The sequence below is a fragment of the Aptenodytes patagonicus genome, chromosome 1, assembly GCF_965638725.1.
Source record: "Aptenodytes patagonicus chromosome 1, bAptPat1.pri.cur, whole genome shotgun sequence".
Classification (NCBI taxonomy): domain Eukaryota; kingdom Metazoa; phylum Chordata; class Aves; order Sphenisciformes; family Spheniscidae; genus Aptenodytes; species Aptenodytes patagonicus.
The window spans coordinates 55,061,125-55,077,955 of NC_134949.1; the positions used below are offsets into that span (position 1 = coordinate 55,061,125).

The 16,831-nt window shown below is 43.9% G+C and overlaps 1 protein-coding gene across 1 annotated transcript; it reads left to right on the forward strand.

The window, feature by feature from the left end:
* Positions 1 to 395: 395 nt before the first annotated feature.
* Positions 396 to 12,745, forward strand: WBP11 (WW domain binding protein 11). Its single transcript, XM_076335820.1, has 12 exons — positions 396 to 480; positions 2,172 to 2,288; positions 2,954 to 2,985; positions 3,587 to 3,680; positions 4,070 to 4,266; positions 5,171 to 5,304; positions 6,018 to 6,217; positions 7,063 to 7,257; positions 7,892 to 7,993; positions 9,109 to 9,423; positions 10,804 to 10,986; positions 11,637 to 12,745. Exons 2-12 carry the CDS (start codon positions 2,225 to 2,227, stop codon positions 12,068 to 12,070), a joined length of 1,950 nt encoding a protein of 649 aa, XP_076191935.1. The 5' UTR covers positions 396 to 480; positions 2,172 to 2,224; the 3' UTR covers positions 12,071 to 12,745.
* The last annotated feature ends 4,086 nt before the right edge of the window (positions 12,746 to 16,831 follow it).

Sequence of the window (16,831 nt, forward strand, 5' to 3'; positions counted from 1 at the left end):
CAGCATCCGCCATACCAGCGTACCACACCCCCACCCCAAGGGCGCCCTCCCCCCCTACCCCTCCCTAACTGCGTCTTCCCCCGCGCCAGAGGCCGGCGGGGCCCGGAAGGAGCCGCCTGTCCCCGCTCCCGCTCCGCCGCCTGAGGGGGCCGGACGCAACGGCCGCGCCCAACGGCCCACGCCGCTCGAGCCACGCCCCCTCCCCGCCCCCCGGCCCCGCCCCCGGCTCACGCGCCGGCCCAACCGTAGAGGAGCCTCCGCGCGGGGGAGAAAAGAGCAGCGGAATCATAGAGTTGGAGACGGCGCGCTAAAGTCCTCACTTCCGGAGCGCGGTTCCGCGCGGCGCGGCTGTCGTGCTTTACGGCGGCGCGCCACTCGGTCCCGGTTCAAGATGGCGGTGGGGCCGCGGCGGCGGGGAGCGCGGGGGTTATAGAGGCCGCTGCAGCGGGAGGGAGCCGGCCGCCCCGGCCGGGCGGAGGGGTGAGAGGAGCGGGACGGGGCTGGGCTGGGAGGGGAAGGGGAAGGGGAAGGGGAGCGAGGAGAAGAGAAGGCGGCGGCGGTTTGCACTACCGCGTTCTCTTCCTCCCTCTGTCGGGGGAGGAGGGGAGGCTTTCGTGTGCCTCATGGGAGAATTTTTGCCTCGTTCCCCAGTGGCCAAAAAAATCATAAATTTAGTGGTTGGTTTTTTTCCCCATCGGCTGTTAACTCGTTGCATTGAAGCTCTTTGCTTTGTGTCCTAAAAGGATTCGGGATTGAGGTTTCAGAAGTTTATTCTTTTTCCCTTTACCCTTTAAATGGTAGAAATCTGGGAAAAGCGGGATGCAAATGTAACTTCTACCTCTGTTCGGTGAGCTTCCCACCTAAAGAAATGATAGTGTCTTGCAAAAAACCCAGTGTAATCTTATAAATAGGAGGTATGTTATCGGTGATCAGAAATCACGGCTGTGCTTATAAACAGCAGGCCAACTGTGAGCATAACCTGGAAATATGAGCTGTGAGCAGAGCTCTGTAGTTTTTTACTAGTCGGTGTGTTGAATGTGGTCAGTTCTTGGACCTTGCGAGGAACCCCATCTGCAAAGCCTTGAAGCACTAAATGAGGCACTGTGCTTAAATTTCTTTTTAGGGGGGTAAGGGGAGGCACATAATCTAGTGGTTTGAAAGTGGCATCTTCTGTAGTTGGGGAAGAAGGATGCACATGGTGACGGCAGTGAGGCAGCAGAGAACTTCGGACTGAACTTGTGAATACTTTCACTTTGGTCGCGATCTATTTGGATGCAGTACGGTGACTAGAAAGCTGCATCCCATCAACTCCCAAATTTCAGAGGGTGTTTTAGATTTTGGGGTGGAATCTGTGGTGTGTTGTGGTTTTTGTGTTTTGGTTTTTTTCCCCCAGTGGTGTTTTGGCAGGAAAGTAGGGGTGGAGGTGGGGGGAGATTATAGAGCTGTGAGAGAGGCAACTTCCCTGGCTGTAGTTTGGACTCTTATGTAGTCATCTGTAAGTTGAAGAAACGTCTAAAGACAGGAAATAATTCTTTGCAAAATAACCTTTTCTTCTCTGGTCATCATAACACAGCTTGAAATAATACTGATGGAGGTAGAGAGCATAAGGGCAGTGGTAGAGCAGTGGTGTATGGGGAGGAGAGGAAGACACGGATGTGTGTGCAGAACACTTGCTGGTGGATAAAGTGGGTGCTGGGGAGAGGAATCAAGGACAGCTTAAAAGTCTGAGGAAAGGAGGAAATTTGTGGGAAACATTTGAAATAGAGAGGAATGGAAGGGTAAAAATTGAAGAGCTTTTATGAGAGTAAATGAAAAGCTAGAAGGGCTCTGATATGCTCTTAGAAAAAACAGAATGTGTGTTTCTCCCTCTCCTGTGCACTCCATAGTGTAAGCAAGAAGATTCTTGGTTTGAGTCTTGGAGTGAGTAACGATCTGGTTGATTAGTTTAAAGTAGGTACTTAGTAAAATAGTAGTAAGTAGGTACTTAATTAAATAGTAGTACTTAGTTAAAGTAGGGTGATTTTGATGTGAATGTCTGAGCTTGTAGTAGCATTTGAGTACCTCACAAGTATTTGAGGTTTTTGAGGGAGCAACCTGCTGATCTAGAGAGGAGAAATAAGCATAATCAAGCTACTGGTGCATAGGACCTGAAACCATGTCATCTCTTCCAGGTCTCTCCCTCTTTTTAAAAATTTTTTTTTGAGGCGGAAGGAAAAACGTCAAAATGGGGCGGAGATCTACATCATCCACCAAGAGTGGGAAGTTTATGAATCCCACGGATCAGGCCCGTAAGTATCCATAAAAGCTAAGCAGATGAGAACTGGGGGGTCCTAGGGAAGCAGATTAAAAGCTTTCTCTGAAGACAAGATCCTCACTTGTGAATCAGAACTGAGTTTCCCTAACTTGAAAAATATTATCTCAGTTTTGGCTGGTGCAAAAACTTCCTGAGAAAGCTGCTTGCTTGCATGCTGTTGCTTCTCTGCACTATTTACCTCTTAGTTTTTACTGTAGTTATCAGTGTTCAGAGGTCTTTGTACTTAGCTGTTGGCTAAACTGCAAGCTGCTGCTTGGGACACTGTTAGTCTGTCTGAGGCTAGAATTTGAGGAACAAGTGTGTTGTGTGTTGTTGGCTCTATTTCAGCTTCTGGGCAGCAATCCTTTCATGACTGCAACTCTGACTTTTGCTGCCTATTGTTCTTTTCTGTATAGAAACACCCCTGCTTCTGGAGACATGAAGACTGCTTTATTTCCTTTCCTTTCTGTATAACACACATGAAACAGAAATCTATTTCATGCTGTATTTCTCTCTCACTGGGAAGATTAATTTAAAAGTTAGTCACTGTAAAATGAGTGAACTGTTGAGAAACAGCACTAATCTTGATGAAGGAAAGGTTCTTCATGGATTTGGTTGTCTCTTTCAAGTTGTTGTTTTCTCTTTCCCCCTCCTCTCTAGGGAAGGAAGCTCGGAAAAGGGAGCTAAAGAAGGTAAATAAAGAGATCGGAAACATTTGCTTGGCATTTTCTGTACTATGTATCATGTTTGTGATTGTAATGGGCTGTGGCAGATGAATAGACTACAGATGTTTTGGTTGATATCCTAAGATTGACTTTGGAAAATACTGTCCAGACAAGTAGTTTTAAGAAAACATACAGAAATCTTGTTTTGAGTAATCATATCTTATCATCTACTATTTTTTAACTTGTGGTGATTACAGCTTTTCGAAACTTTATTGTAAGTACTTGGGAATTAAAGGAAAAAAATGAAACAAACGAACCACCCAAGACTCACATACTATGTTTTACCGTATACCTTTTGTCAGTTGGTTATCTTGTTGATTGTATGTGTCTTAAGTGGAGTGAATGAATTAGAGGCACTTGTAAATAGCAAGACAGTGGAGTTAAAATTCCCAGAAGTTTTAATTACCTTTGCTGCTGATTTGTGTCTTGGTTAATACTTGTAGGGCATTTTGAGGTGCGTTTTTTTTTCTGCAGACTGGGAATATTGAGAGGGGAGTATTTGGTACAAATGTTTTATCTCTTTCTCCTGTGACACTTCTCTGATCTGCTTGATACCTGATTTTCTTAGAACAAAAAGCAACGAATGATGGTACGAGCAGCTGTACTCAAGATGAAAGATCCAAAGCAGATTATCCGGGACATGGAAAAATTGGATGAGATGGGTGAGTCAGAGGTACCAGGTGTTGGACTTAGGCAGCGCTTTATGTAGTCGCATAACATAATTTTAAGGGATGACTGGGAGACTAAAATACAGGAACCTTTTTCCTTTCCTGTTAGAAGGGGAGATTCTGTGAATAACTGGGGATTGACTATGATTTGAGGTGATGTGGTGCCATCAAAGATGACTTTTTTTTCAAGAAGATGGCTGATAAAAAGAATGGGTAGTGTGCATGATAGTAACTTAGAGTTGGAGGAGGGGATCGTCATAAGGCTGAAGAGTTCCTGAAAATAGGGATTGGAAGTTGTTTGCTTTGAAGTTGTTTCATTCATCACACTTGTGCAGTAGAGTAACTTACAAATTTTTGGGTTGGTTTTTGCTGTCTTGGATTAGAGTTTAACCCAGTACAGCAGCCACAACTTAATGAAAAAGTGCTAAAGGATAAACGCAAAAAACTCCGTGAGACTTTTGAGCGCATCTTGCGGCTCTACGAGAAGGAGAATCCTGACATTTATAAAGAACTGCGCAAATTGGAAGTGGAGTATGAGCAGAAGAGATCACAACTCAGCCAGTATTTTGATGCTGTCAAGGTAATGCTTATTATATTTCAGGTTTGTAACTGTGGTAGTGTATACTATTTATCTGCTTGTTAGGTGTGCCAGTTACGAAGGAAGGGAACTTTATAAGAGACCAGTGTATATGTTATGTGGCCCATATTAAGTACTTACATCAATTGGCATAGTATCTCTGGTTACAGCATTTCAGTAAGGACAGCATAGGGGTTGTCAAAGTCTGCATTTATCTCTGATATATTGATTTCATTCAACAAGAAATTACAGGGGAAAGGAAAATTTTATGTTGCAAATTGACAATATCAGAATTTGTTTTCTGTATCAAAGAGAGAGTGAGCCTGTGAGTGTGCAGTTGATACTTCTGTGAATTTCTGCTAAATCTGTTGCTGGAAATAATGAAAATCTTTTGGCATTCCTTTAAAGAGCTTTCTTTGACATTGTTCCCTACCATATTGGAGAACATAATGTTGCCCAAGTGCAAGTATCTGTAAGATTTTTCTTTTTTTCTTTCTTTGGAATATGCAGCAGCCCTGTGAGTTGTGCTTTCTGGATACTCAGAAAATACAGGCATACTTGTCTGCAGCCTCTTCCCTTTGGAGACTGAAGGTCTAAAGGGAGATGGAAACCTGACTGGATTTTGACTGAGATTCTTGGCTCGATTTTGACTGAAGCCTTTCATGGGTGCACTGTGTGTGCTTTGTTTTGTGTTGAAAGCTTTTACTGTTGACTTTTTCCCAAATGTTTTTCATGGACTGCTGTAAGATAACATGCCCTAAGAACAGACACCTTTGGCAAGTGATGGCAGGTCCCGTGTGATCTGGACTCTGAAAGGTCATGAGGTTGTGCAGTAGCTTCTGTGGGAGTAACCCATTATCTCTTTTCTTTTTTTTTTTTTTTTTTTTTTTTTTCCTTTTTTCCCCAGAACGCTCAGCATGTTGAAGTGGAAAGTATCCCGTTACCAGATATGCCACATGCTCCCTCCAACATCCTCATACAGGACATTCCCCTTCCAGGGGCCCAACCACCTTCTATCCTCAAGAAGACATCAGCCTATGGGTAAGCAGAAAGAGAAACTTGGAGGGGAAGTAAAAAAAAAAAAAAGGACCACTCTTATTACTGGGGAGGAGCTAGGGGTAGAAGCAGAGGTAATATTGACTAGCAGAAATTAGGAATTCTGTGTGAGCGAACTGTACTTTCTTTTAACCAAAGCCCTTTAATCTTTCCCTACTATTACAGGTTTTTGTTTAAATTGCTTTGAGTAATACACTATGTTTTCTAGCATTTGTCTTTCTGCATATCAGTAAAACTTAAAGCCCTGCCGCTTTGAAGATAAGTGCCCCTTAAATTGCCATATATGTGTTCTTTTGTCTTGCTAGTATATTCAATTTAAGCTCCTAGTTTACTTGTTTATCAGGTTTCTCGTTCTAGTACTAGTTCTTTCTATTTCTTTCTGAATAGCCTTCTATTTTCACCAACTTTGTAGTTACTTCATTCCGCTTCTGTGGTGGGATTCAATCCTTGCGCTTTTTTTTTTTCAGTCTTCTCTTCAGTTGCCTTCTGAGAAGTTTGCTTTTGTCTGATCTTCAGCAATCATGTCTTTGTATGAGGTTGTAAACTCCTTGGGACAAATCTATACTTTATAAATGTTCATGTTTCTTTTTAGAAGCTGTGTAAGCAATGGTGAGAGAAGGCTAAAGGATTCTGTTAAGTGCATGTTTGCTTTCGTTTGTTTGTGTTCCTACATTTCTCATTTCCTTTCTTATTTCCAGACCACCAGTTCGGTCCATTTCTGTACTTCCTCCTCCTGGGCTTGGTGTTCCACGTTTACCTCCAGGCAGGAAGCCCCCCGGACCTCCTCCAGGGCCACCCCCACCTCAAGTCCTACAGATGTATGGCCGTAAAGTAGGTTTCACCTTGGAGATGGCTCCTCGAAGGCGGGAAGAGGAGATTTCTTACAGTTCTGAAGCAGGTAAGGACTTTCCTATTACTGTCTGGGGTTTTCCTTGACCTCTCTGTTTTGCTATGGATAATACTGCTGTGAACGTAGTGTGCCCTAGGCAAGGTATTCTCTGGGTAATATGGGCATGAATACTACTTGAAGGACTCTTCTTAAGTGATTGCGCCTCTGAGGTGATTCTGGTATATTTCATAATACCTGCAATTTTATCAGTTATATTTTTAAATGCTGAAACTTCTAATTACAACTTTCAGATTTTTTTTTAATTAGGTTTCACAGATTGGGTATCTTCCCATGTAGTCTTAACAGTGCTGAAACATTGTACATATTATCCCTTAAAAAAACCCAAGCATTTTCACAGAAGTCTTCCTTTTTAAAAAAAAAAAAACAAACACAAACCCAACCAAACCCAAAAAAACCAAACCAAAACAACAACAACAAAAACCCCAACTGACCCTGGGTATGCATTTGCTAGGGGAACCTAGGTCCTCCTTTTCACACAGTTACTGTATCATCCCTAGAAACTTTTGTGAATGGGAGATCAGCTTTATTGCATACCGGAAAGCATCAAAGTATTTCAGTGGTGGGTGATTGCTGAATAGAAATGAACTAATGAGTTGCAGATAGGAGTTGCCTTCACTTGTTTGCTGTGCAGATTAACCAGCTGGTTAATAGGAAATCTTATAAATAAACTCTCTAAAATATTCTTTAAGAATATGTGCTAAACAGTAAAGGGTTGACAATATGTCCGTGCTGTTGTTAGGGGGATTTTTCTAACTATAGACATAGAAAATATCGTGTCTTTCACACCGGTGTATTTGGAGTTTATACATTTCCTAATACTTTGCGTCCTGCAGGACAGCGAGGGCATGATGATGATATGTCCAGTACCAGTGAAGATGAAGGTTATCCTGAGGATATGGATCAAGACAAGCATGATGAGAGTAGTGATGACAGTGACAGCGATAGATCAGATGCAGACAGTGAAAGCGAGGACTTCCTGCATCGTGATAATGACAAGGAGAGGGAAGGTGGTGAAGAAAAGAAATCAGGTATGATGGGAAGTTACAGATTGGGGTGGGGGTTTTTTGGTTTGTTTTTTTTTTCCCAAAAAAAAGAAAAACACTGCTTAACAGAGTTTGTGTCTGTTTTCCTGACTGGGGGAGAAGTAATTTGTTTAGCCAGCTAACTCTGTTCTAACTCACCTAAATTGCAGCTGAAGAATTTTTATTAGCAAATGGATCAGAAGGAAACTATCTAGAAGTGAAGCATCTTTTCAGATGGACCTGTTTTCTTAACAGTTGAGTTAATTTAGTAAGGTCGCAAGCCATTTTTCACCTGAAGCATTGAATTGGCAGGGTACCCTACAAAAATTAAGCCTCAATGTGAAATATACTCACTTTTTAGTGACTTGAACGATACTTCTAAGACACAACTAAATTTCATACTACTAATGCTTTTGGATAACTTTTTGTTCTTGATTGCTTGGGGGAGACCAATTGATAGAAAATACTAGGTTGGCAAAACTTCAGATAATCAGTAACACCAATGTTAACTCTTATGTAAGGAGCATCGTTATGTTAGAATGATACATTATCCATACCAGGTAGAAGACTTAAATCTATCTGATTTTTCTTATTTTCTTCCCACCTCCTGCCACCCTTGCCCATGCTTTGCTTTCCCCAGGTCATAGCGTACGGTTTGCAGACATGCCTGGGAAATCACGAAAAAAGAAAAAGAACATGAAAGAACTGACTCCACTGCAGGCCATGATGTTACGAATGGCAGGTGAGTAGGATGGATATATTAAGTGGAGATACGCCGTTAAGCTTCCAGTTAAGGTTTCTCTGGTAAGCTTACTTTGTTTGCACAGTTTTTATTTTATAGAGTAAATATTTTACTGTCATAATGTAAGGTCTGCTAAGAGTATAAGCTGTGGTTAGGTGTTTGTTTTAAGTTATTTTTAGTCTAGTAATGTGTGTGTTTTGCACAGCAGAGTTGAAGTTATAGTAGCAAAGTACGGGGTTTTTTCTTCTAAATCTTATCTTGCTTAACTTTTAAACAATTGCTCAAACGAAATATGAACCTCTTAGTGAAAAAGAAAAGGTGAGATTGTCTATGGGCTCAGCCTGTAACCTGTAAGGATTAATACTCCCTAAAAATAACCTTTTGTAGAAATAAGTTAACCCATAGAGTGAAGATTTTTTGTTTGTTTTAGAAAGACACCCCAGTGTCTTTTAGAGGCGCTAGAGTTTCTTGGACATGAGGATTATGTTTATTCTGAGGTCTAAATAAAATCTCTTCTATTTTCATATTTTGAGTGGTCAAACATTGGAACAGGCTGCCCAGGGAAGTGGTTGAGTCACCATCCCTGGAGGTATTTAAAAGACGTGTAGATGAGGCGCTTAGGGACATGGTTTAGTGGGCATGGTGGTGTTGGGTTGATGGTTGGACTCGATGATCTTGGAGGTCTTTTCCAATCTTAATGATTCTATGATTCATTAAAAAAAAAACCCAGTTTCTCCCCACCCCTTCTTTTTTGAATTGTTCAAATGATCATAGGAAGTTATTCCATGTTCATTCTTCCCTCCTTGTGCACACACACTCCCCCACCCCACTGCAAACTCCCACAAACCATAGATCAAATAGCTGCGGTTTGGGTTTGGTAGTAGAAGTTTCAGCTCCCACAGGGACACATAGCTCTTGGTGGCAGAGCTATCTAGAACTGTGATATATACTTTTTTTTTCACTTTCTGTTTAATAATTAAATGTGGTCAGTTTTCTTTCCTTTGAAGTGAAGTTTATCTTTCTTTTTTTATTTTATTTTGTGTGCTTAAGTTTCTCTGTGATGTTCAAAGATATTGCCTGTGGACTGTTTTTTATAAGTTCATCTCCATTTCCAGGTCAAGAAATTCCAGAAGAAGGGAGAGAAGTGGAAGAATATTCAGAAGAAGAGGAGGAGGAAGAGGAGGACTCAGAGTCTGAAGAGACATCACAGCAACAACAGCAGCAACAGCTCAGTGAGGAAGCTCTTGCAGAGTCTGGGTCATCTACTGCAACCTCCCAGGCACAACAGCAGCAACCGCCTCCGCAGCCTGTTCCTCCAACTCAGATACAGGCACCTCCTATGCCTGGGCCACCTCCTCTAGGGCCACCGCCGGCCCCTCCACTGAGGCCCCCAGGACCACCCACCGGCCTTCCTCCTGGCCCTCCACCAGGTGAATACTTGATTTACTAGGATTCGAAGGATGCAGGCTCTCAGTACTACAGACAGTGTATCAGTTTGGGAGGTTTGAAGCTGCAGAATGTGTTGCAGATGAGGTACAGGAGCCCAGTGTGGTAATTGCTGAGACCTGTGTGATCTCTCCTGTGGTCAGTCTATTGTTGCTGTACTGTGCTTTTGAGGCATCAGGCTCCTGTAGCTGTAGTCAGCCTGATGGGCATTGGCTCGTTTGTTAGCACTAACACTGGCAGGCAGCAGTGGAGCTAGTGTTGGGAGTATGAAGAACAAGGCCTGGTGCCATGTGCCTCTCCAGTGTTTTGGTTTTTTTCTTGTGTTGTTCCCCCCCCCCCGCACCCTACCCTGAGTGAGGCATAATTAAAGAGGTTTGGGAGCCACTACCTAGTTATAGGTTTTGGCGTGGGGTTTTTTTTTTTAATAAAAGCTACAGTGTGAAGGCTTCTGCTATTCTACTACCTGAATGTATTTCAGTCTTGTTAGGGAAGATAACTATACTCAGATGAAATAAGTACTAAATTTGAATTCATATCAATATTGGACTGCCTAGAGACTATTAGCAATGAGGCCAATCAGTACCAGTTTTTTGTAGCGTGTGATTTTTTTTTTTTTTGAGGGCAAACACTTGAATTTATTTGATCTGGAGAAAGACAGTAGTTTATTTTCTGTAAGTTGATGGGGTTGCCATATAGCCAAACTGGATAACAGTAACAGGTTGTTTTGTAATTAAAAAAGTGTAAATCTCTTGCTTGTTCTTATACTTAAATTGCAAAGATCAATAGTTGGGCTATAGTGAGGAGCATGGTATACTATGATTTTAATGTATTTTATTCTATATGGGCTATTAACAACATGATTTTCGGGGGGGGGGCACGTCAGGCAGGCAGAGTTCTCTTTCCAGCATCTTCCTCGCTGTTCCATTTCTGATACCTCCTAGAGGGGAACCTCAAAACAGTTGCTTTCAACAGAGCAAAACCACTTCTTTTCAGGCCAGAAGGGCAATCAAATGCCAGAGTGAAAAGTTCTTTCACTTTTAGCTGTTTTAAATTCAGACAACCTCAGCTCAGTAGCTGTTCTCAGCTATTGCTCCCTTACATGGGGAGGAGACCTTTTACGAAGTGGGAGAAGATACTTATAGTTGACTGTTACGAAGAAACTGTACTCTAACTTTACATGTGCTGCCTTTTTTTGAGGTTTTTAGAAGATCTATTTAATCGGGCTGCTGGCTAGTGTTAGAATAGCTTTCAAGTTACTGTTGAAGATCTTTAGTATTAGCTGATGGGATAGTTGTTGGTCTTTTGGTGGTTTGTTTTTTTTCCGACCATGAACTAAGTTTTTCTTTTTGTATGCATGCTTTCAGGAGCTCCTCCGTTCCTGAGACCTCCAGGCCTACCAGGATTGCGTGGGCCTTTACCTCGACTTCTACCACCGGGCCCTCCACCTGGGCGACCGCCTGGCCCTCCCCCAGGCCCCCCACCAGGTCTGCCCCCAGGTCCTCCTCCACGTGGGCCCCCTCCTCGTCTGCCCCCTCCTGCCCCACCAGGTAAAGTGTTCGGTTTGCTTCAGTGCCAAGTCTCTCCCTGCTTTATTTTCTCAGTTTTTGCTGTGGTGACCAAGCCAGGAAGTATAAGCAGTTATCATTTTGCCTTTGTTCCTGTCTGTGTGGCTGCATTGTGCTGTATCTCTTTCTATCTAATAACAACAAGTAATTCCATACTGCTGTGTGCAGTTTGGTAGCAAGAAGTCTGTCCTCAAAAAGGGAATTTTAGAGTTTAAACTTCTGCTGGACTGTTTCTGAATAACCCCCGGGTGCTATAATGGTGCTCCACTTAATGAGTTGGAGATAGGGATATTTATTTTTTTCTGCCTCATCAGACATTTCTGATGACTCTGAAGTTCCATAGGGATGGATCATCAAGAAACTTTATTTTCAGATTATAACTTTTGAATTTGAAAGGGTGCAATACACAGGCTCCTGTAGGTTTCAAAGTCTGAGGAGCAGCAGCATTTTCAACCCAGCATTTGGTGCAGGATTGAAAACTTTTTTTTTTTTAAAGCCAGTATTACTGCATCTTGTTGAGTTTTTCTGTTTTGTTTTTCCTTCTTGGCTTTCTGAGCCTGTGCACTTTTTTTATCAAAGATTTTGAGACTCCCAGGTGTGGAGTCAGCTCATGCTTTCTTTTCTTCTTACAGGTATCCCTCCTCCTCGCCCAGGCATGTTAAGGCCACCGCTGGTGCCTCCATTAGGACCTGCCCCACCTGGGCTCTTCCCACCAGCTCCCATTCCAAATCCTGGGGTACTGAGTGCCCCACCCAGCTTGATTCAGCGCCCCAAGGCGGATGACACCAGTGCGGCCACCATTGAGAAGAAAGCTACGGCCACTATCAGTGCCAAGCCGCAGATCACTAACCCCAAGGCAGAGATCACTCGCTTTGTGCCCACTGCTTTGCGAGTGCGCCGGGAGAATAAAGGGGCTTCTGCTGCCTCCCAGAGAAAACAGGATGATGAGCCTGCTCTCCCATTAACCAAAGCTGCCCCTAAGGCTGGATCATCTGCTCCTATCTCTGTACAGACAAAGGATGATGTGTATGAAGCTTTCATGAAAGAAATGGAAGGTCTCCTGTGACCTGTCATAGTCCTAGTTAGCTTTCCGGCCCCTCAACACAGATCAGACCACTGTGGAGGGAGGAGAAGGAAAGCTCCTCCTGCAAGCAACGAAAGGGCTCGCGTGACAGGGAATAGTTCCCTACCCACAGGTTAACTTGCCAGTATGCTCTGAATAGAGACCGCTGCAGATGAAGTGTGGCTGGGGACCTCCTTTCAGAGCTAGCATGTCCACTGGTGGAAGGAAATTACAGTCAAGAAGGCAATGCTGCTTTCCTCGAGTCCTCCCCCTTCCTTGGAGGGAGATAACGGTACTCTGGGGAGGGGGTGTGTGGGAGTGGGGGGTGACTATGCTCTGCCTGAATCCTTGCACATCCTGAATGCTCTGGTGAGGGTAGTGGAACGGGTTTTTAAGGAGCCAGAAAAGTGTTAGCAGCATTTCATACACATGGTTGTCCAGTTTTTATTTTCTGTACTGTTCTTTTCTGTAAATATTTTATAATCCTGTTTTTTTAGTTGCAGTGAGATTGATCAATCATCTTTCTTCCAGGGTAGTCAGGGAGGTAATTTGTTGCATATACTGTACACTGGAATTTTGCACCCTGTCCCCTTTATGGTCATCTTGATGGCTTTTCATTGGCAGGGGAAACTTCATTTTGTCTTGTGAAAGACAATAAATGTTCAGTGTATCAAAAAACTGGTTTCCTTGTGGTCTGTCTAAAACTAGCATGTAGATGGAAAGCAGGGAGGTTCTTTGCTGGCCTTGGGGGAAGATAGAGGCATTCTGAACCTCAAAAGAAAAGCAATAGCTACATTATAAATAATATATACCATTTTTTTAACTAAAGTTCTGCTATATTCTTGTTTTTAAGTTCCTAAACATCCCTTTCAGCCTTTTTTGGTAGCTAGTAGAAACTTAAGTCCTGAAGTACTACTAATAATTACAAAACGATTTCTTCTATATACTCTTAGTGAAAGGTTTACTTCCTATAAAGCCTCAGATACCCACTGGATGCATCTTGGACAGGCTACCTTAAGTAAAAATTGGTAAACGATTTTAATTCTAAGAGCTTGACAGATAATTTTACTTGTGGAAAATCTCTGATTTCAAATTCTGTGAATTTAGTGCTTTTAAGGTGTGCAGATATTTTTAAAAAAGAACTTTCACATTTCCAGCTTAAAAAAGAATTATTTTTCTATTTTGGTGGAAGTATTCCTTTAGCTTCATTCACTATGCTGACAGCCAAATATACCAATAGCCCTTACCACATGCAAGAAACAAATCTTTATTCTCATTTGAAACAGACTGCAAAATCTCCTGGGATCTTGTAGACAAATTAGTTTTAAGACCAGTGGGATCAGTTGTGTTGGCAGTAAGTCTCTCCCAAATGAGCTGCTGCCTCAGAGTGAGTGGAATCCTCAAAAAAGAACAGATCAATGAAATTTGTTTCGGCTGAACATCCATTGAATTACACAAGGTTTTGTGCTTATACTTCTAACAAGAGAAAATAGGAAAATCCTCCCCAGTATCTCTACTGTGTCTCAGTACTCAGTCAAAATGGGGTTGAATAAGAAAGTGTGAAATAGATATACATGTATATATTACACTGTTTGTTTATTAAGGGAGAGTTGAATCAAAGTTTTAGTGTTTAAATAGAAATTGTCTTGTTAGAAGGGAGAAAAGAACACAATAGAAGCTTGTGGCATATTCAAGAACAGTCTGTGTTTCAACACAGCCTGTGGAAACAATTATGTATTTACCTTATGATGGCACTGGTCATGGACGCAGTCCTGTAATGCCATCTTCTCTACAACTCCAGAACAGATGTTCCCAGCTCTGGACAACTGGTAACATAAACCCAGGCCAATTTGTTCTCATCTTTGTATTGTGGTCATACAGATATTTGGGATTCTTCTCTGTAATACCACCTCCATCCTGTGGTCATGTTTTTCATCTGTGGATCTGAGTAGTGTTCACAGAAGAAGAAATGATCAGGGGGAGGAAAGGGGCTGGGAAGGGACTGAGGCACAGAGAAGTCGATGATAACTTCCTTCTCCAAGTGGTAGAGGAGCCAACGAGGAGAGGTGCTGTGCTGGACCTTGTTCTCACCAACAAGGAGGGGCTGGTGGGGAATGTGAAGCTCAAGGGCAGCCTGGGCTGCAGGGACCACGAAATGGTGGAGTTCAAGATCCCGAGGGCAGCGAGGAGGGCGCACAGCAAGCTCACTACCCTGGACTTCAGGAGAGCAGACTTTGGCCTCTTCAGGGATCTGCTTGGCAGAGTGCCGTGGGACAAAGCCCTGGAGGGAAGAGGGGCCCAAGAAAGCTGGGTAATATTCAAGGATCACCTCCTTCAAGCTCAGGAGCGATGCATCCCAGCAAAGAGGAAGTCAGGCAAAAACGCCAGGAGGCCTGCATGGATGAACAAGGAGCTCCTGGACAAACTCAAACACAAAAAGGAAGCCTACAGAGGGTGGAAGCAAGGACAGGTAGCCTGGGAGGAATACAGAGCAATTGTCCCAGCAGCCAGGGATCAGGTTAGGAAAGCTAAAGCCCTGATAGAATTAAATCTGGCCAGGGATGTCAAGGGCAACAAGAAAAGATTCTATAGGTATGTCAGGGATAAAAGGAAGACGAGGGAGAATGTGGGCCCTTTCCGGAATGAAATGGGAGACCTGGTTACCTGGGACATGCAGAAGGCGGAGGTACTCAATGACTTTTTTGCCTCGGTCTTCAGCAAGTGCTCGAGCCTCACTGCCCAAGCCGCAGAAGGCAAAGGCGGGTACTGGGAGAATGAAGAGCCACCCACTGTGGGAGAACATCAGGTTTGAGATAATCTAAAGCACCTGAAGGTGCACAAGTCCATGGGACCCGATGAGATCCATCCGCGGGTCCTGAAGGAACTGGCAGATGAAGTTGCTAAGCCACTATCCATCATATTTGAGATGTCGTGGCAGTCCGGTGAAGTTCCCACCAACTGGAAAAGGGGAAACATAACCCCCATTTTTAAAAAGGGAAAAAAAGGAAGACCTGGGGAACTACAGGCCAGTCAGTCTCCCCTCTGTGCCGGGGAAGTTCATGGAGCAGATCCTCCAGGAGCTATGCTAAGGCACATGGAGGACAGGGAGGTGATTCGAGACAGTCAGCATGGCTTCACCAAGGGCAAGTCCTGCCTGACCAACCTAGTGGCCTTCTATGATGGAGTGACTACATCAGTGGACATGGGAAGGGCTACAGATGTTGTCTATCTGGACCTCTGTAAGGCCTTTGACACGGTCCCCCACAACATCCTTCTCTCTAAACTGGAGAGGTATGGGTTTGATGGGTGGACTGTCCGGTGGGTGAGGAATTGGTTAGATGGTCGCATCCAGAGGGTAGTGGTCAACGGCTCAATGTCCAGATGGAGGTTGGTGACGAGTGGCATCCCGCAGGGGTCCGTACTGTTTAATATCTTCATCAATGACATAGACAGTGGGATCAGCAGGTTTGCAGATGACACCAAGCTGAGTGGTGTGGTTGACACACCAGAGGGACAGGATGCCATCCAGAGGGACCTGGACAAGCTCAAGAAGTGGGCCTGTGTGAACCTCATGAGGTTTAACAAGGCCAAGTGCAAGGTCCTGCACCTGGGTCGGGGCAACCCCTGGTATCAATACAGGCTGGGGGATGGAGGGATTGAGAGCAGCCCTGCCGAGAAGGACTTGGGGGTACTGGTGGATGAAAAGCTGGACATGAGCCAGCAATGTGCGCTCGCAGCCCAGAAGGCCGATCGTATCCTGGGCTGCATCAAACGAAGCGTGGCCAGCAGGGCGAGGGAGGTGATTCTGCCCCTCTACTCTGCTCTGGTGAGACCCCACCTGGAGTACTGCGTCCAGCTCTGGAGCCCTCAGCATAAGAAAGACACGGACCTGTTGGAGCGGGTCCAGAAGAGGGCCACGAAAATGATCAGGGGGATGGAACACCTCTGCTATGAAGAAAGGCTGAGAGAGTTGGGGTTGTTCAGCCTAGAGAAGAGAAAGCTTCGGGGAGACCTTATGGGGGCTTATAGAAAAGATGGCGGCAAACTTTTTAGCAGGGCCTGTTGTGACAGGACAAGGGGGAATGGCTTTAACCTAAAGGGGGGTAGATACAGACTAGATATAAGGAAAAAATGTTTTACGCTGAGGGTCGTGAAACACTGGCACAGGTTGCCCAGAGAGGTGGTGGATGCCCCATCCCTGGAAACATTCCAGGTCAGGTTGGATGGGGCTCTGAGCAGCCTGATCTAGCTGAAGATGTCCCTGCCCACGGCAGGGGGGTTGGACTAGATGACCTTTAGAGGTCCCTTCCAACCCAAACTATTCTATGGTTCTATGACTCGCCCGATGAATCAGTGAAAATTAGTGACGGCATAAAGATGGAAATACAGAAAGATTCCTGAGATCAGTTAATTTGGCATAATCTGCTGAATCACACAACTAAGGAAAGATGCTTTCTAAAGGTTACTGAACCTTCAGAACAGGGAGCTTGTCTTGGTTGCCCAGACATAAACAAGTTGTGACTGTACTTTGTGTGTGCTATGAAGTTCTTTTTATTTTGCCTTCTTTGTAATCCTGCTACAACTGGCATACGCTGAACAGTTTAGATCAGAATTCCTACTACTGTACCCTTCTGGAAAGAAGGATGCAGTCAGAGAGCAAGAGAGAACTGACTTGCAGAATTTAGATGAAATATGTTCTTTTGGAGTTTTTGGTTGGTTTGGTGTTTTGGGGTTTTGTTTGTTTTTTGGTTTTTTTTTTTTGGG

Coding starts and splice junctions, on each gene's coding strand:
- WBP11 (XM_076335820.1), top strand. CDS start 2,225: ATGGGGCGGAGATCTACATCATCCACCAAGAGTGGGAAGTTTATGAAT. Junction 3,681..4,069: donor GGAAAAATTGGATGAGATGG/GTGAGTCAGAGG, acceptor GTCTTGGATTAG/AGTTTAACCCAGTACAGCAG. Junction 6,218..7,062: donor TTCTTACAGTTCTGAAGCAG/GTAAGGACTTTC, acceptor TGCGTCCTGCAG/GACAGCGAGGGCATGATGAT.